Consider the following 17782-nt stretch of genomic DNA (forward strand, 5'->3'; position numbering starts at 1 on the left):
GGAAATATGCCCTAGAGGCAATAATAAAGTTATTATTTATTTCCTTATATCATGATAAAAGTTTATTATTCATGCTAGAATTGTATTAACCGAAAACATAATACATGTGTGAATACATAGACAAACAAGAGTGTCACTAGTATGCCTCTACTAGACTAGCTTGTTAATCAAAGATGGTTATGTTTCCTAACCATGGACAAAGAGTTGTCATTTGATTAACAAGATCACATCATTAGTTGAATGATCTGATTGACATGACCCATTCCATTAGCTTAGCACCCGATCGTTTAGTATGTTGCTATTGCTTTCTTCATGACTTATACATGTTCCTATGACTATGAGATTATGCAACTCCCGTTTGCCAGAGGAACACTTTGTGTGCTACCAAACGTCACAACGTAACTGGGTGATTATAAAGGAGCTCTACAGGTGTCTCCAAAGGTACATGTTGGGTTGGCGTATTTCGAGATTAGGATTTGTCACTCCGATTGTCGGAGAGGTATCTCTAGGCCCTCTTGGTAATGCACATCACTTAAGCCTTGCAAGCATTGCAACTAATGAGTTAGTTGCGGGATGATGTATTACAGAACGAGTAAAGAGACTTGCTAGTGGCGAGATTGAACTGGGTATAGGATACCGACGATCGAATCTCGGGCAAGTAACATACCGATGACAAAGGGAACGACGTATGTTGGTATGCGGTCTGACCAATAAAGATCTTCGTAGAATATGTAGGAGCCAATATGGGCATCCAGGTCCCGCTATTGGTTATTGACCGGAGACGTGTCTCGGTCATGTCTACATTGTTCTTGAACCCGTAGGGTCCGCACGCTTAAGGTTGCGATGACAGTTATATTATGAGTTTATGCATTTTGATGTACCGAAGGTTGTTCGGAGTCCCGGATGTGATCACGGACATGACGAGGAGTCTCGAAATGGTCGAGACATAAAGATTGATATATTGGAAGCCTATGTTTGGATATCGGAAGTGTTCCGGGTGAAATCGGGATTTTACCGGAGTACCAGGAGGTTACCGGAACCCCCCGGGAGCTATATAGGCCTTAATGGGCCTTAGTGGAAGAAGAGGAGAGGCAGCCAGGGCTGGGCCGCGTGCCCCTCCCCCCTAGTCCGAATAGGACAAGGAGAGAGGGGGCCGGCGCCCCCCTCCTTCTCTCTCTCACTTTTCCCACCTCGCGAATCCTATTCCAACTAGGATTGGGGGAGAAGTCCTACTTCCGGAGGGAGTAGGACTCCTCCTGGCGCGCCCTCTGATGGCCGGCCGGCCTCCCCCTCTTGAGCCTTTATATACGGAGGCAGGGGCACCCCAGAGAAACACAAGTTGATCCACGTGATCATATTCTTAGCCGTGTGCGGTGCCCCCTTCCACCATAGTCCTCGATAATATTGTAGCGGTGCTTAGGCGAAGCCCTGCGGTAGTAGTACATCAAGATCGTCACCACGCCGTCGTGCTGACGGAACTCTTCCCCGACACTTTGCTGGATCGGAGTCCGGGGATCGTCATCGAGCTGAACGTGTGCTAGAACTCGAAGGTGTCGTAGTTTCGGTGCTTGATCGGTCGGGCCGTGGAGACGTACGACTACATCAACCAAACGCTTCCGTTGTCGATCTACAAGGGTACGTAGATCACACTCTCCCCCTCTCGTTGCTATGCATCACTATGATCTTGCGTGAGCGTAGGAAATTTTTTGAAATTACTACGAAACCCAACAGAAACCTTGGCCTTGGTGTCAACAAGCGTGGGAGCAGGCTTGCAATTAAGCATGCTGGCACGATCGAGAAGCTCATGGGCGTAATGCTGCTGGTGCAGAAAGAACCCATCTGGCTGTCGAACCACCTCAATGCCGAGGAAGTAGTGGAGGGGCCCCAAGTCCTTCAGGGCAAACTCATCGCGAAGACGAGCAGTGAGCCGCTAGAGAAGCGCGACAGTGGAAGCCGTCAAGATGATGTCGTCGACGTAGAGCAACAAGTAGGCCATGTCAACCCCGTGATGGTACACAAAGAGGGACGCGTCGGAGCGGGTCGATGTAAATCCGAGCGTCTGCAGGAAGGCAGCGATGCGCTGGTACCAGGCCCGAGGCGCCTGCTTCAACCCGTAAAGAGAACCGGAGAGCAAGCACACATGATCCGGATGTGTGGCGTCGACGAAGCCGGTAGGCTGCTCACAGAACACCTGCTCGGCGAGGTAGCCATGCAAGAAGGCGTTGAAGACGTCCAACTAATGCATGGGCCAAGCTCGGGAGACGGCCAGCTGAAGCACGGTGCGGATCGTGCCCGGTTTAACAACCGGAGCAAAAGTGTCGGTGAAGTCCACACCCGCACGTTGCCGAAAGCCTCGAACCACCCAGCGAGCTTTGTAGCGCTCGAGAGTCCCGTCGGGACGAGTCTTATGCCGAAAGACCCACTTGCCCATGATGATGTTGGCATGAGGTGGCCGAGGGACAAGCTGCCAGGTGCGGTTCCGTTGGAGCGCATCGAACTCTTCCTGCATCGCAGCGAGCCAATGAGGGTCCCGAAGGGCGGCTCGAGCTGACGATGGGAGAGGGGACGGCTCAGAGACGGAAGCGGCGAGAAGATACTCATCGCTGGTGTACCGCATACTCGGGCGAAAGGTACCGGCCCGAGAGCGAGTCATCGGGCGGGGCAGCAAGTCCGGGGCAACGGGCGAGGACGAAGAAGAGCCGGCCGCCACTGAGGCCGCGGGTGAGACCGCGGGTGACGTCGCCGCGGGCGAGGCCGCCGGCGAGGGCGCGGGGGCGCCGAGGAGGTGCAGCCCCTAAGGAAGCCGGCCAGGGAGGAACTCGACCCGGGGCACGGGGGGCACCCTCAAAGCTAGGGGGCGGCCCGAGAGAGGCGCCCGAGCGGCCGTCACCAGGAGCGGGCAAGGCCACAACATCCGAAGGTACCTGCTGAAACGGAAAAACCATCTCATCAAAGTAAACGTGTCGGGAAGTGATGACCCGATGTGAGATAGGATCATAGCAGCGGTAGCCTTTGGTGTTGGGGGGATAGCCAAGAAAAATACAGGCCATGGACCGTGGTGCGAGCTTATGAGAAGTAGTGGAAGCGATGGTAGGGTAGCACAAGCAACCGAAAATGCGAAGCTCAGTGTAGAAAGGTGGCGTGCCGAACAAAAGATGATGAGGAGCAAAATTCCCGCGAGTGCGACAGGGACGGATGTTGAGGAGTAGTGATGCGGTGGCGAGCGCATCAGGCCAGAAATGTGGTGGCACGTTGGCGTGAAAGAGGAGGGTGCGAACGCAGTCATTAAGAGTGCGAAGCACGCGCTCAGCGCGGCCATTTTGTTGCGAAGTGTACGGGCAAGTGAGACGAAAAAATCGTGCCGTGTGTGGCGAGAAGGTTGCGGATTGCAAGATTATCGAACTCTTTCCCGTTGTCTGTTTGCAATGCATGAATGGGGCGACCAAACTGCGTGGAGACATAGGAGTAGAATGCGGTGAGAGTGGCAACAGAATCCGACTTTCGCCGCAACGGGAAGGTCCACACATAGTGCGAAAAATCATCAAGGATAACAAGATAATAGAGATAGCCCGTGCTTGCAACAGGAGAGGTCCAAACATCACTATGAATTAACTCAAATGGGTATGAAGCAACATGCGAGGAAGTGCTAAAAGGTAAACGAGTATGTTTGCCGAGACGACAAGCATGACAAGTGTGATCGTCAATCTTATTACACGTGAATGAAAAACTGCGAAGAATATGACGAAGGGTGGCAGGGTTGGGATAACCAAGACGAGCATGCCAAAGGTCCACTCCAGCGGAAAGCGCCATGGGTGCAGCGATGGAGGATGTGTTGGAGTGGACCGGGTAGAGATCGTCGGGGCTGTCACGTCGGTGGAGCACCATCCGGGTACGGGCATCCTTAACAGAAAAGCCAAACATGTCAAATTCAACGGTGACACGATTTCCACGTGTAAGAGAACGAACAGAAACAAGATTTTTAATGATGTCAGGTGAAACGAGTACGTTAGAAAGATGTAATGGAACGGAGTTAGAAGGAAAAGCAGCATGGCCGACATGAGTGATGGGCATGGAAGAACCGTCGCCCACGGTAATGCGAGCAGCAGTGTGAACAGGGTGAGCGGTAAGAAGGTTACCGGGGTTGGCGGCCATGTGAGCCGTGGCTCCGGTGTCCATGTACCAGTCGCCACCGCCGGTGTACTGCTGTGGCGTGGGGGCGGTGTGGAGGGCCGCTAGCAGCGCGGGGTCCCATGGTGCCGGCGGGAGGGCCGGGGCCGACGGCAGAGGCCGTGGCGGCGGCGCCACGAGCCCACCGGCCGGAGGCAGCCCATAGGCCGCCGAGGGGCCGTAGAGCGGTGCCGGCGGATATGCCTGAGGGGCCGCGTACAGAGCCTGATGAGGGGTCGGGCGGGTGCCAAAAACACCGGAGACGGGGGCGCGCGGTATGGGCATGGAGTATGTGTGAACAACCCCCGTCCAGGGGTTCTGGCCGGCCTGCCAGGGCGCCGGCGGGAGCGGGTGCTGCGGTTGGCGCGGCGCCCCGCCATGGGCAGCTGGCGGCTGCTGCTGCTGCTTGCGGCCACCTCGGCCGTGACGCCCGCCCCGGCACTACTACTGCTCGGCGGGGGGCGGCGGAGGGGCCTGCGGCGGCATGGGATATGGGAACCCGGGCGGCGGCTGCACGTGGAAGAGCCCCTGGGCGGGCCGCGGCGGGGGAGCCGGAGCGGTGGGCGGCGCACCGCCGCGGGTTCCGGCGGTGAGAGCCGTATGGGTGGCCCGAGCGCGTGGGGAAGGTCGGGTTGGTGATGAGAGGGATGTTGGAGGCGGCGTTCCTGAAGTCTTCGTTCAGGCCGGCGATGAGAGTGCCGAGGAGGAGCTCGTCGAAGACCTTCTCGCCGAGGTCACGGAGCTCATCGACAAGCTTCTTGAGGCGCATGCAATAGTCGTCGACCGACGAGTCAAGCTGCTGGCACCCAAAAAATTGGCCGTGCAAGAAAACCTTGTGTTGGAGCGCGTTGTCGGTGAAGAGGCCGTTGAGCTTAGTCCAAATGGCGTGAGCGTCATCATCGACGGAGACCACCGTGTGAAAGAGGTCCTTCGAGATGGTGGTGTAGAACCAACGGATAAGAGTGGCGTCGATGGACGTCCACTCCTCATCGTCCTCCATGAAGCGGGAGTCCATGGAGCCATCGATGTGATCCCGGAGATTGTACTCACGGAACACAAGGGAGAAGTACGTCTTCCAGGCATAGTAGGTGGAGGTGAGTTGATCGAGGACGACGAGAACCCGAGCGAGGATATTGAGATCACGGATGACGACGGGATCGGGACCGTCGAAGGGATTGGTGCGGCAACTGCGGGTGGTACCGGTGAAACCGGGGGAGGCCATGGCCGAGAGGGGAGGGCGGCGGCGCGTGGTGAAGTGGCGCGGCGGGAGGGATGGCGGCGCGGCGCGGGTGGCGGCGCTGCGGGTGGCGGGCGGAAGCGCGAGGTGGCGGCGGCACACAGGGGGCGGCGGCGCGGCGGCGAGGAGACGCGGCGGCGGCGGTGGCGGCGGCGATGGGATCGCGGCGGCGGCGGCGGCAGGAGTTAAGGTTAGGATCGTAGGTATGATACCATGTTGGAAACAAATATTTTGGCAATGCAACTCAATGTATTGATCGGTGCATAGCACACGTATATATGGAGTACAAGGTGGGCCATAACCTCAACTATACAATGACTAGGAGGTGGGCCGGACTATACAATATACATACACAAACCATATATTCAACATCTAGCTTGTTACGAATTTGGGGAGCAAGAGCACTGCACCCCACGAAACTAATCCATAATTAGTTGCTTCGAGAATAGGCTTCCGCCCATGAGGTTCCCCACTTTAGTGTTTGCGTGGGCTGCGGCGGTGCTGCTCGCCGTGGCCGCCTTCTCGGCGAGTACAGACGCGTCGCCTCCGCCGTCGAAGTTTCTGAAGGTTGGGTTCTACGAGCACACGTGCCCACAGGCCGAGTACATCGTGCGCGACGCCGCCCGCCGCGCCTTCGCCCGCAACCCAGGCCTTGCCGGTGGCATCATCCGCATGCATTTTCACGATTGTTTTGTCAGGGTAAGCAATGACCATCAAGCACCCATGCACCCCTACTCCATTCACGGTTCATGCAACCTTGTCAGTGCAACGTTTACATTCAGGTACCTGATCTGACCATTGATTTTTGTGTTGTTCTACATGTGTAGGGTTGTGATGGCTCGCTGCTGATCAACTCGACGCCGGGGAACTCGGCGGAGAAGGATTCGCAGGTGAACAACCCAAGCATGCGTGGTTTTGAGGTCATCGACGAGCCCAAGGCAGCCCTAGAGGCGAGCGGCCCACGCACCGTCTCCTGCGCCGACGTGCTCGCCTTCGCCGCACGCGACGGGGCCTACCTTGCCGGCGGCATCAACTACCGTGTGCCGTCTGGTCGCCGTGACGGCCGCGTGTCTATCGCCGACGAGGTGCTCAATAACAACGTGCCATTCCCGACCGACGAGGTCGCGGAGCTCGTGGCCAGCTTCAAGCGCAATGGGCTCTCCGCAGACGACATGGTCACGCTCTCTGGCGCACACACCATCGGTAGATCCCACTGCTCCTTCACTCAACGCATCCACAACTTCTCGGGCGAAGTCGGCCGGACCGACCCGTCCATCGACAGGTTCTACACGGCAGAGCTGAAGCATCAATGCCCTCCATCGACGGACAACCCTAGCGACCCCACAACTGTGCCGCTGGACCCCGTCACGCCGGGGGAGTTTGACAACCAGTACTTCAAGAACATACTGGCACGCAAGGTGCCGCTCACCTCCGACCAGACACTGCTCACCAGCCCCTGGACCGCCGGTATCGTCGCGTTCCACGCCGCCGTGGAGAAGGCGTGGCAGGCCAAGTTCGCTGCCGCCATGGTCAAAATGGGCAAGGTGGAGGTTCTCACCGGTGAAGAGGGGGAGATCAGGGAGAAGTGCTTTGTCGTCAACCACCACTAGGCAATCATTCCAAAGTCATTCAAAGCATAGCTATATATTTTGTGTGTCCGTCGATCGCAGATCATAATGTTAGTTGTCAGTGTATGTAATTTGACTTTTCAAAGTGATTTCTTTGTTAGTTGTTTGTGTATGTCAAAAAGAGTTTTTCTTCCATCCGTCAATGTAAAGATGATGTTATGAGTTTTGACTAATGTGCATGCAAGCTCAAGGACAAACTAAAACGAAAAGAGATCCACTCATAAACAATTCACGTCGCTACAAACAAGGGCAGAACTTCTAGAAGTAAAACGTAAACAATTTGTGTAGATCATCCAAACTAGCACGACTTTGGCCCCGGGCATCCAGCGCGATTAAAAAGACCGTGTAAAGAATTAGTCTCAAAAGCATTTCTGTTTTGTTGAAGATGTATACACGGGTAACATTCATTCCAACATCTCTTTACTTTTGGTTGTTAACAATTCTGATGTGTGTCAGATGATTAATTGTCTTGTTTTTTTTGCGGGGATTAATTGTCTTGTTAATATAAAGTTTGAGTACCATTAAGCAGATAGTGACGCACATCAATATTGCCGGTGAATACTGTATATATATGCATGTAGGTGGAGATGCGACGGAGCTAAAGATCATATTAGATTTGCATGAATACACACTCGTACCTTCCTCGGAATTTACAACCCGGAGCAAAGACATTTTCTTCATCACAGGAATTGTTCTCGTCATCAGGGAGAAGTGCTTTGTCGTCAACCACCACTAGGCAATCATTCCGAAGTCATTCAAAGCATAACTATATATTTTGTGTGTCCGTCAATCGCAGATCATACTGTTAGTTGTCAGTGTATGTAATTTGACTTTTCAAAGTGATTTCTTTGTTAGTTGTTTGTGTATGTCAATAAGAGTTTTTCTTCCACCTGTCAATGTAAAGAAGATGTTATGAGTTTTGACTAATGTGGATGCAAGCTCAAGGGCAAACTAAAACGAAAGAGATCGACTCATAAACAATTCACATCGCTGCAAACAAGGGTAGAACTTCTAGAAGAAAAACATAAACAATTCGTGTAGATCATCCAAACTAGCATGACTTTGACCCCGGGCATCAAGCACGATTAAAAAGACCGTGTAAAGTATTAGTCTCAAAAGCTTTTCTGTTTTGTTGAAGAAGTATACACAGGTAACATTCATTGCCACATCCCTTTACTTTTGGTTGTTAACAACTCTGATGTGTGTCAGATGATTAATTGTCTTGTTAATACAAAGTTTGAGTACCATTAAGCAGATAGTGACGCACATCAATATTGCCGGTAAATACTGTATGTATTTGCATGTCGGTGGAAATGCGACGGAGCTAAAGATCATATTAGATTCGCATGCATACACACTCATACCTTCCTCAGAATTTACAACCCGGAGCAAAGACATTTTCTTCATCACAGGAATTGTTCTCGTCATCAGGATAGATAAACTTACTTTTTTAGAACGAAGACGCTAGAAGCGTCCGGCTTTAAATTAATAAAGCTCACATCAAGGGAGCGTAACAACATAGGACAACCGAAACCGAACACGGAGGCTCCGACCATACGGTCAAGGTATCTAGAGAGTTCAGACGACCAAAAGAGGCTCTAGCGGGCATATTACATGGCCAATGGCCAAAACATGGAGCACGCAGGCTCGCTCGAGCGACAAAAGGATCACTTCACGAAGTAGAAGTGACAGCTGGCTCTCTTGCCAAAACATAGACCCGACGAAGACAATCTTGAGCGTGCTTCAGCTTCTCGGCATCCTTGCGCTTCGCCAACGGACTCCACTGCTGCAGGAACATGTTGCATTTGTAAATTAAGTTAGCAGGATGGGTCGGGAAGATCCCCTCGATCGCTAATTTGTTCCTAGTGAGCCAAATTGCCCAGAACAGTGCACCGAAAACGCTCCAAAGCACTCGATTGTTGCTTCCTTGCGCGGAATCAAGAATAGCCGCCAGATACGAGGACGACCTCGGGTCCCAAGCTGTGTTAGCCGCAGACCGGACCGCACTCCAGCCAAAGCGAGCTAACGGGCAACGGAACAAAACGTGATTCGCGTCTTCAGGTGAACTACAGATTGCACACAAACCAGTCGACGGGTCATTTCTTTTGGCAACATTTGCCACAGTGGGAAGTCTGTTCCGAAACAACTGCCAAAAGAAGACCTTGATCTTTAGCGGTAGGCGTGATTTCCAGAGGCCCGTAGGCACCTGGATGGACGGCCCCTGACACAGTTTGCGATAGAGGGACTTGATCGAAAACTTGCCAGACAGGGTGAGAGCCCACGTCACCGAGTCCGCAGATGTGGACAGCATCACCGGGTTGACGAGCGTAAGCAGCGTCGTGAGATGCACTTGCTCCTGTCCGGTAAGATCGCGGTGGAAGTGGATCGCCAGGGGGACGAGGCTAGGTCCGTGGCCACTGATACCTCAGGGTTGATAGCCAAGGCGTATAGGTCTTGGAATGCCGGCCATAAAGGCTGGGTACCGATCCAATGATCAAGCCAGAAGCGGGCCGAGCGGCCGTTTCCAATGGAAAACTTGGCCCCCATAGCAAAAGCCGGCCGAATCACCTGGAGATCATTCCAGAAAGGAGAACCCCTCATGGCACCTTCGAAGAAATTCCCATTTGGGAAATAGTTTTCTCGCAGAATGTCAACCCATAAACCCGTCGCCCCCTGGGACAGTTTCCAAATCCACTTGCACATGAGTGCAACGTTGAGAATTCTAGTATTCGTGATCCCGAGACCTCCCAGGTCTTTGGGGCGGCATACCGCGGCCCATTTGACCATGTGATATTTACGTTTAGGCCCTGATCCTTCCCAAAAGAAGTGAGACCAAGGCATGCCCATCTTAGCGTGGACTCCCGCGGCCAAGAGGAAAAAGGCCCATTGCAAAATGTGGCAGCGAGGACAGGCTAGAGTTCGTGAGCACCAATCTCGCTGCAGAGGATTGGAACTTCCCCCTCCACGGACAGACCCGCCCGCCCACTTTGGTCCATAATGGAGCCCACCCATCGATCGTGATGCGCTTGGCGTCTAGTGGGAGGCCTAAGTATGTGAACGGAAGTTTGCCAACTTTGCAGTTGAGCAGGTCCGCTATACGTCTGCCCTCCTCCGCGTCCAAACCCATGGGCAGCACTTCGCACTTGTGGAAGTTAATTTTGAGCCCTGACATGAGTTCGAAACTTAGCAACAGGGCTTTGACGGTAGCCACACTATGGAGGTCAGGTTGAAACAGCAGTAGTGTATCGTCGGCATACTGCAAATGAGATATCCCCCCTGGGATGAGGTGTCCCAACACCCCTTTGATGTGACCTGCCTTCGTGGCTTTTACGCAGCATGGCCGCTAGCGCGTCCAGGACAAGGTTGAACAAGATCGGGGACATAGGGTCGCCCTGACGCAGCCCACGTTTGTTCCTGAAGAAGTGACCTACTTCTCCGTTAACCGAGACAGCAGTTTGGCCCCCCAAGACCAGTTGCATGACTAGGTGCACCCAAACAGGCGCAAAACCACGGCTGATGAGCACCTGGCGAAGGAAATCCCAGTTGACTCGATCGTACGCCTTTTTAAAATCTAGTTGAAGGAGGATAGCCGGTTCGTGCGTACATTTTAGCTCCTGGAGGGTCTCTTGTAGGGCTAACGGACCCTCCAAAATGTGACGACCACGGATAAAAGCGGTTTGCTATCGACTAATTGTTCGGTGAGCGATCGGAGAGAGCCGCGTGGCACACGCTTTAGCACAAATTTTAAAGGGAACGTTAATGAGCGCAATGGGTCTGAAATGACGGATGTTGTCCGCCCCGACCACTTTAGGGATCAGCGATAGAACGCCGTAGTTGAGCCTAGCTATGTCCACGAGGCCACGCATGAAACCATTACAAACTTCGAAAATTTGTACATGCAGCAGTGGCCAAAAGTGCTTGAACATCGCCACCGGCCACCCGTTAGGGCCCGGTGCCGTGTCTGTTTTCATGCTATGGAGCGCGTTGTCAATTTCTTTAGGGAGGAACGTGAGCCCCAACTCGTCGTTCTTGCACTCATGGACCATTTGATATGGAAGCCAAACATCACCTCTCAAGCGAGCGTGTTGGGCTTCGTTGGTCCCCATTAGACTTATGTAAAAGTCGTAAATGTGATTGGATATCTCAGCTTGCACTGTAGCCTAAGAATCGAGCATTTCCAACGCCTACCGTTAGCATAAGCGTGGAATTATTTAGTGTTCGCATCCCCTTTGAGCGTCCACTTGAGGCCGCCCCGGCGCCTCCAATATTCCTCCTCGGAACGAAGCAACGCCTCGACTTGCCCCTCCAGGGCATATCGATGGGACCACTCTTGCTCAGGGAAAGGTCGCGCGTCCGCTTGGGAGTCTAGCAGCGCGATTTCGCTGACAAGGTTCGCCCTAAGCACCTTGTCATCGTGCCCCTGGTTGGCGCCCCAGCCTTTAAGGCATGCACGTAGGCGCCCCCCTACCGCTGTCCAAAACTCTATTGGGTCGCGCTGTTGACCAGTGAGATGTACACATCGCCACCATCTCTCCGTAAAGATGGTATCAAAATCTGGTACCTCAAACCACGCGGTTTCAAAGAAAAATCGCGGGCTACGCCTGATCCTATCATCCCCTGAGGATAGAATAAGGGGCACGTGTTCTGAGCCGATCCTTGTTTCAGCAAGGAGCGAGCAGAGCGGGAACACCACTTCCCAGTCCGGAGACATGAAGACACGGTCCAAAACGGATCGCACCGGGGCTAGTTGCTTGTTAGTCCAGGTATATCTAGCCCCAGTTCTAGCCCCAGTTCTGGCCACTTCCCTAAGTGTCATCGACGTAATAGTGTTGTTAAACATGGCCACCCTAGGCCAGTTAATATTATCATTATTCTTATCATCACCCGAGCGAATCAGGTTGAAATCACCACCCACCATCAGGGGGATTTGGGCAGCCGAGACCGCAAGCACTTTAGCTTCGAGTTCTCCCAAGAACTCGGCCGAGCGCGAATGGTAGGCTGGTCCGTAAACTTGCACAGTCACCAACTCGCGAAGAGACGCACGCACACGGATATTGGCCACAATGAAGAAGGTACCAACCTCTCAGGTCAGAACCTCATAAGTGGCAGCGCAGAAACCAAGCAACATGCCACCGGAGTGGCCAATTGCCGGACTGTGATGCCAGGCGAAGCGCTCAAGAGGATCTACAAAAAGGATTTCTTGGTGTCGGAACTCCGCTTTGATCGTTTCCTAGAGCCCAACAATAGCTACTGCTTCTTTCCTAGTGTATTCTCTAAGCTAGGTACGCCGACCCCGTGGCCAAAGCCACGGATGTTCCACAGGAGCGCTCGCATCTAAATGACGCGATTGCGCAGACGAACCCCCCTTGAGGTGATCGCCTTGGCCACACGCCTCACCTAGCCACGGCAAGGTGGGGGGACCACAACCCCTGTTGTGGGATCCCCATCGGGCCGGATCGCTAGTGTGTCCGAGGGCTCAGCCTCCGCTGCTAAACGATCCACGTGTTGAGCAGCCGCCGCTGCAAGCGCCGCCTGCGCAATTTTCTTAGCACGAATCAACGAGATCAGCTCACTCGGCCCGCCCTCGCCTATCGCCTCGACCCCACTCTCCTCCAGAACCTCGCTCAAATGGTCACCAAGAATGAATCTAGAATCGTAAATCAGGGCATTGGGTTACCTGAGGTTTCCAGGTTCTTCTGAGCTTGGAGGAGCTCGACGCGCTGCTCGATTGTGAGTACAGTGGGGTTTTTACGCCCAAACTGCAAGTGTCGTGTTCTCCACAGGGACTAGGCAAGTCAATGATCGTGCTCGGATAAAGCTAGGTAACACAATTCAGAATATGAATGCAAGAAAATAAACCTAAACTAAACAAGGTAGTTCCGGAAGATCGTCGCCAAAGAAAATGCAAAATAAGCAAAGGGGAGGTTCAGATTGTCTATATTGTCTTTTTTGGTGTTTTTCTATTACTTGAGAAACTAAAATACTAACACAAAAGGAAACAACAGGACATGAACACATATATTTATCTAACAAGCGTATGATAAAGGGAAGAAACAAGATAATGGACAGGGATGAAAATGCTTCGTGTCACAACATATATTACAGGTAGAGAGCTAATACATAGACTGAAAATTGAATGATCACACAACTGGCTACCACAGAGAGTAATATCAATACAAAATAAAATCACAAATAGTAACATGAATTTGTTACAGTGAGCTAGCTGACATGGTTTACATCACAAAACACACATGTACTTATATAGCACATCTACTGGAGCTAATACATGGACAACTGAATAAATTTCTGCAGTAAGGAGCAAACACATAAGGGATCTCACACATACAGTAGCAGAATACTAATTAACACATGACAAGTACGAACTGAACATATTATCAGTAGTATAGAGTAGATGATGGAAGTATCTCAAACATCACAGGCAGCAGAACAATATTACAAGTTGAACCACCTAGTTTTCTCACGGGCACATCAACAGTTAACTGAGATTCAGATTACAAGCTGCAGAATAATCAGAGCAAAAATTCAGAAAACTACAGTAAGAGAAGAGAGATTCAGAGTTGTCTCCTGGGCTGTAGATGTTGTGGGCTAAGGAGAGCAGCAGGGACGAAGATGATCAGCGAAGCCAAGTTGGAGAGGATCAGCAAGGGGTCGTTGGAGAGGATCAGCAGCTCCGTTTCTTGAGGTTGGTGACGAGGAAGTGCTGCAGATCAGCGTCGTTGTTGGAGAGGAGCAGCAGCATGTTTGGGGTTCAGAGATGAACAGCAGCAAGGTTAGGAGGAGGAGAAGTGCAGCAGCAAGGTAAGGAGAGGAAGAAGAACAGCAGCAGGTGAGGAGAAGAAGAAGAACAGCAGCAGGTGTTGCAAGAGAGAGGAGCAGCAGCTTGGGTGTGGGGAGGAGCAGCAGCAGGCGGAGGCGCGCGGGAATTCAGATGCCCGCGACCCCAATGTCTGGCGGGTCACGCGAGTGGCGGCGCTGGTGGTGAGGGTTGCTGGTGGTGTGGCGCGGCAAAGGAAGATGTAGCGGATGGTGGTGGTGATGAGGCGCTGGCAGCGGCGGGTAGTGGAGATGGCGTGGTGGATGACGCTGATGAATGGAGGGCGCGCCGCCACGCCGGCCTGGCCGCGACGGCGGCCGGAGGTGGAGAGGGAGAGAGATGTGTTCTGCCAGGCCCCATCCAAAAATTTGGCTGCACTAGGGATTTTGTTCCCCTTCTCTCAGCTGCCACTTTTCTGATTTTGCCCTTCTCCTTCTATACTTTTAGCACAAGATGATCCCTTCTCTTCTTCAGCTAGCCCCCTGGACTTGTTCCTCAATCCTTTCTAGGCAGAAACCTGTAGTTTATAGTGCCTTTGTGCACTTTGCTGCAAAATAAACAATTCACTAGTCAACATTCTCTTTTATGATTATCATTCGAATATTCAAAAATTCGTAGCAAGAACGGAATGATATATCTCAATTAATGGTATATTTGAGCATCAAATTATGTATATGAAATGTGCTTATCACGCGCTGTAGAGATGTGAGATTTCCCTTGGCGCCCTTGGAACGAGCACTGACCCGCACCGGGGCCACCTGCCCCTCCACCACGGTCTTGGAGCGCTTGCCCTTCGGGATGGACGCCGTCTTGGATGTCTCCTGCGTGATCGGGACAGGGACGGGGACGGGCACCGCTAGGGCCATCACCGTCTGGCGAGGCGTCGCCGGGGCCCCCAGGTGATCCGCCGCACGACCCGCCTCCGCGCTGACCTTGCGCACCGCCACCTTCTTGAGCTGCTTCACCACGCCAAGCTTGTTGCTGCTGCGACCGCCTTGGGATGGGGAGCGGGAGGAGAGAGGAAGCGGCAGGGAGTCGACGGAGACGGCGATCGGGGTGCGCGCGTCTTCGGGCAGAGGCGACTCCATCTGGTCCGCGGTGGCCGCTGGCACCATCCGCACCGGGGGGGAGTCACCGACCCCAGGTTGGAACCGTACTGGTTCAGGATTGACAACTCCATCCCCGTGGACGTCCCCTCATGAGATTGCTCTTGCATGCTCGGCTGCACGCGATTCGCCGCCCCGCCCTTGTCGGTGAGGCCTAGCTTCTCCCAAGTCGCCGTGTCAATGGAGTCGTCTTCCATACTTGCATCTGGATCCTTATCGCCGTCCCGCCCCGGCCTGTCGAGGTCGTTGTCGTGGTTGGCAGGTGGCGGGTGCGGGGACGGCAGGGCCGGCGCCGCGAGAGGCTCCGCAGGGAGCTCAGGGTCGACAGAGATGTTGAAGCCTTCGCCGTTGAACAAGATCTGGACCGCGCCCTTGAGCTTGCAAGGATTGTGGCATGCGAACCGCATACGAACCGGCCCCGGGCGGACCAGCGACTCCTCGTCGACCAGCAGGGGTTTGCCCAACATCGTGGTGGCCGCCATGAGCCGATCAGAGCGCTGCTGCTTAGGTGGCACGCCGCCCAGCTTGACCCAAACCTCTGGCATCTCCATCCCCATGGGCGCGTCGAGGACAGCATCGCGGATGTCGACCATGAGGTTGTTGAGAGAGAGGTAAAGCTTCCCGCTCCGCGTGGCCATCCGAAGCATAGCTGGATCTAGAAACACCACCGAGAATGCGCCGCCATCGAGGGGGGAGATCTTCCAATCCCACGAGCTTTCAAACAAATGCGGCAGCTCAACCTCCAGGATCGCCTTCGAGAGCACATCGGATGGTGCCGAGAGCACCGCAGCGTTGGCCCCTAGCAGGATCTGAGGTTCGTCCCCCAACTCTTCTGGATACTGAAGGCAGAAAAACCTTCGCCAGAGATGGCGTGTCCCATGGTTTGGAGAAGCAGTGGCTTGCCGCGCGTCGGGCATTGAGCCGAGGTGTGGCCCTCCTTGGTGCAGACCACACAAAGCGGCTTGAAAGTGCACAGGTTCTGGAAATGCCCCGTACGGCCGCACTTGAAACACTCCGGGCCATCAGCTTCTTCGATCGGGATCGGCTCTTCCTCCATGCCCTTGGACGAGGACGACACCTCAGATCTGGGTGGGAGGGGCGGCTTGGAGGCCACCGCCCCTGCAGGCTTGGATTTCTGCTTCTTTGCAAACGGGTCATCGCCGCGGTCGCCGCCCTAGGCCGTCTGCTACCCCTTGCGCTTGAGCTCGAGGCCGTGCTTCTTGTACTCCTCTTTCTTCTTCTTTTTGTGTTCCTGCTCATTGAGCCACCATGCGGGCGGCGTCCCCAACCACCCTCGGCTTCGGCACGGTCCGCCCCCTGCGCCGTGGATCCCTGGCGCCTCGCGCGGTCGCGGTCCCGCGATAGCCCCATGGGCGGCTTGTCCATCCTGCGATCTTGCTTGGAGCCCATCGCCACCACTTCTGTGAACGAACGCACCAGAGGGGGAGGAGGGGGAGTGGGAGTGAGGAAACGAGCGGAGTGGCCAAAACACCGCACCTCCGATTTGGAGGCTGGAAACCCTAATGAGATGTCTAGGGTTCCACCGGGCAGCCAGAGCCACTTATATGGCTGGGCGCGGCCGGTAGTGGGCTGGGCTGGCACCAGTGGGGCGGGCTGGACCTTGGGTCCCGAAACATCTAGCTGATGCGAAGACACCTCCTGGGTTTGGGCCGCTGCTGGGGTCGGCCCATGAGGAGGGCCGCAGCCCGCCCGAGCAGACTGGCCCACGGAAGGCCCCACTGGCTCGCCCCCAACCCTAGGATGCAGAGCATCAGGCTCTGCCCACGCCGCCGCCGCCGCGTGGACAACTAGCGTTGGCCAGAGCTGGTCGTGGTCAGGAAGCAGGAGCAGGCCAGCATCCGCGGCGCCGGGCCTCCCGCGGCCCTCCCGCACCAGGGTCGTACGGGGCATTGAGCCAGTCACACCAGCCTGCCGCCGTGGCCCTCGGCCGCCGGGCGCAAAAGCCCGCCGACGCCCGGCCTTGGAGGAGCCCCCAAGCTCCTCCGCCTGCGACACGAAGTCGCCCAGCGAGCACGTCGGGCGGCCTCGCACCGCCGCCTCCGCCTCCTCACACGTAGGCCTGCCTCGTCATCATCCGATACCTCGTCCGCCAGCGCCCACAAATGACTCCCCGCCCATCTGCCCGCGGCTAGGGACGGAGCGCCCTGCCGCCAGGCCGCCGTCGAGGTCGCTGTGTTCCCCCCGCCCCCCGGGACCAGGACGAGCTCGTCATAGCCACCAGAGACGAGGGTAGCCGCGGATTCACCGCCGCCATCGCCAAGAGCGCCCGCGGCACCTGACCGTACAGGAGCCGTTGGCATCTCTCGAGTCCTACCACTCGGTCTTTTCAAATAAGCTTACTGAATCCTCAGTTGAACTTATAAACTTACGTAGAGCGAGAACGTACTATTCTCATCCTCGCCTCACTTCATATATTCTCCCTCCGTTCATTAATATAAGATGTTCTATTTTTTTCTAAATCAGATGTATATAGACACGTGTTAGTGTGTGTTTGTACACCCATTCACTAGTGCAAAACCAGGATGTATCACTGGTTCGTAAGGGCCTTTAGTGCCGGTTCGGCAACCGGCACTAAAGAGTGGGGACTAAAGATCCCCCCTTTAGTACCGGTTAGGCACGAACTGGCACTAAAGTGCACACATGTGGCACGAGCCAGCGCCGGGGGCGGGGAACCCTTTAGTACCGGTTGGTAATTTGAGGGTTTTTTTCCTTTAATTTTGTTTTTTCCATTTAATATTTTTTTGTTTGCTAGTATTTTACGATACTACATATTGTAGATGTTATGCAT

At 54.3% G+C, this 17782-nt stretch overlaps 1 protein-coding gene across 1 annotated transcript; it reads left to right on the plus strand.

The window, feature by feature from the left end:
- The first annotated feature begins 5863 nt into the window (after positions 1 to 5863).
- On the plus strand, positions 5864 to 7198 carry LOC119367153 (peroxidase 5-like). The gene is made up of 2 exons (XM_037632778.1): positions 5864 to 6103; positions 6232 to 7198. The coding sequence occupies exons 1-2, from the start codon at positions 5864 to 5866 to the stop codon at positions 7012 to 7014; spliced, it is 1023 nt and encodes a 340-aa protein (XP_037488675.1). The 3' UTR covers positions 7015 to 7198.
- The last annotated feature ends 10584 nt before the right edge of the window (positions 7199 to 17782 follow it).

The sequence above is a fragment of the Triticum dicoccoides genome, chromosome 1A, assembly GCF_002162155.2.
Source record: "Triticum dicoccoides isolate Atlit2015 ecotype Zavitan chromosome 1A, WEW_v2.0, whole genome shotgun sequence".
In the NCBI taxonomy this organism is placed as follows: Eukaryota; Viridiplantae; Streptophyta; class Magnoliopsida; order Poales; family Poaceae; genus Triticum; species Triticum dicoccoides.

What these genes read in the sequence shown, in the direction of transcription:
- LOC119367153 (XM_037632778.1), top strand. Translation starts at nt 5,864, where the DNA reads ATGAGGTTCCCCACTTTAGTGTTTGCGTGGGCTGCGGCGGTGCTGCTC. An exon ending in TTCACGATTGTTTTGTCAGG is followed by an intron (nt 6,104 to 6,231) that starts GTAAGCAATGAC and finishes CTACATGTGTAG; the next exon opens with GGTTGTGATGGCTCGCTGCT.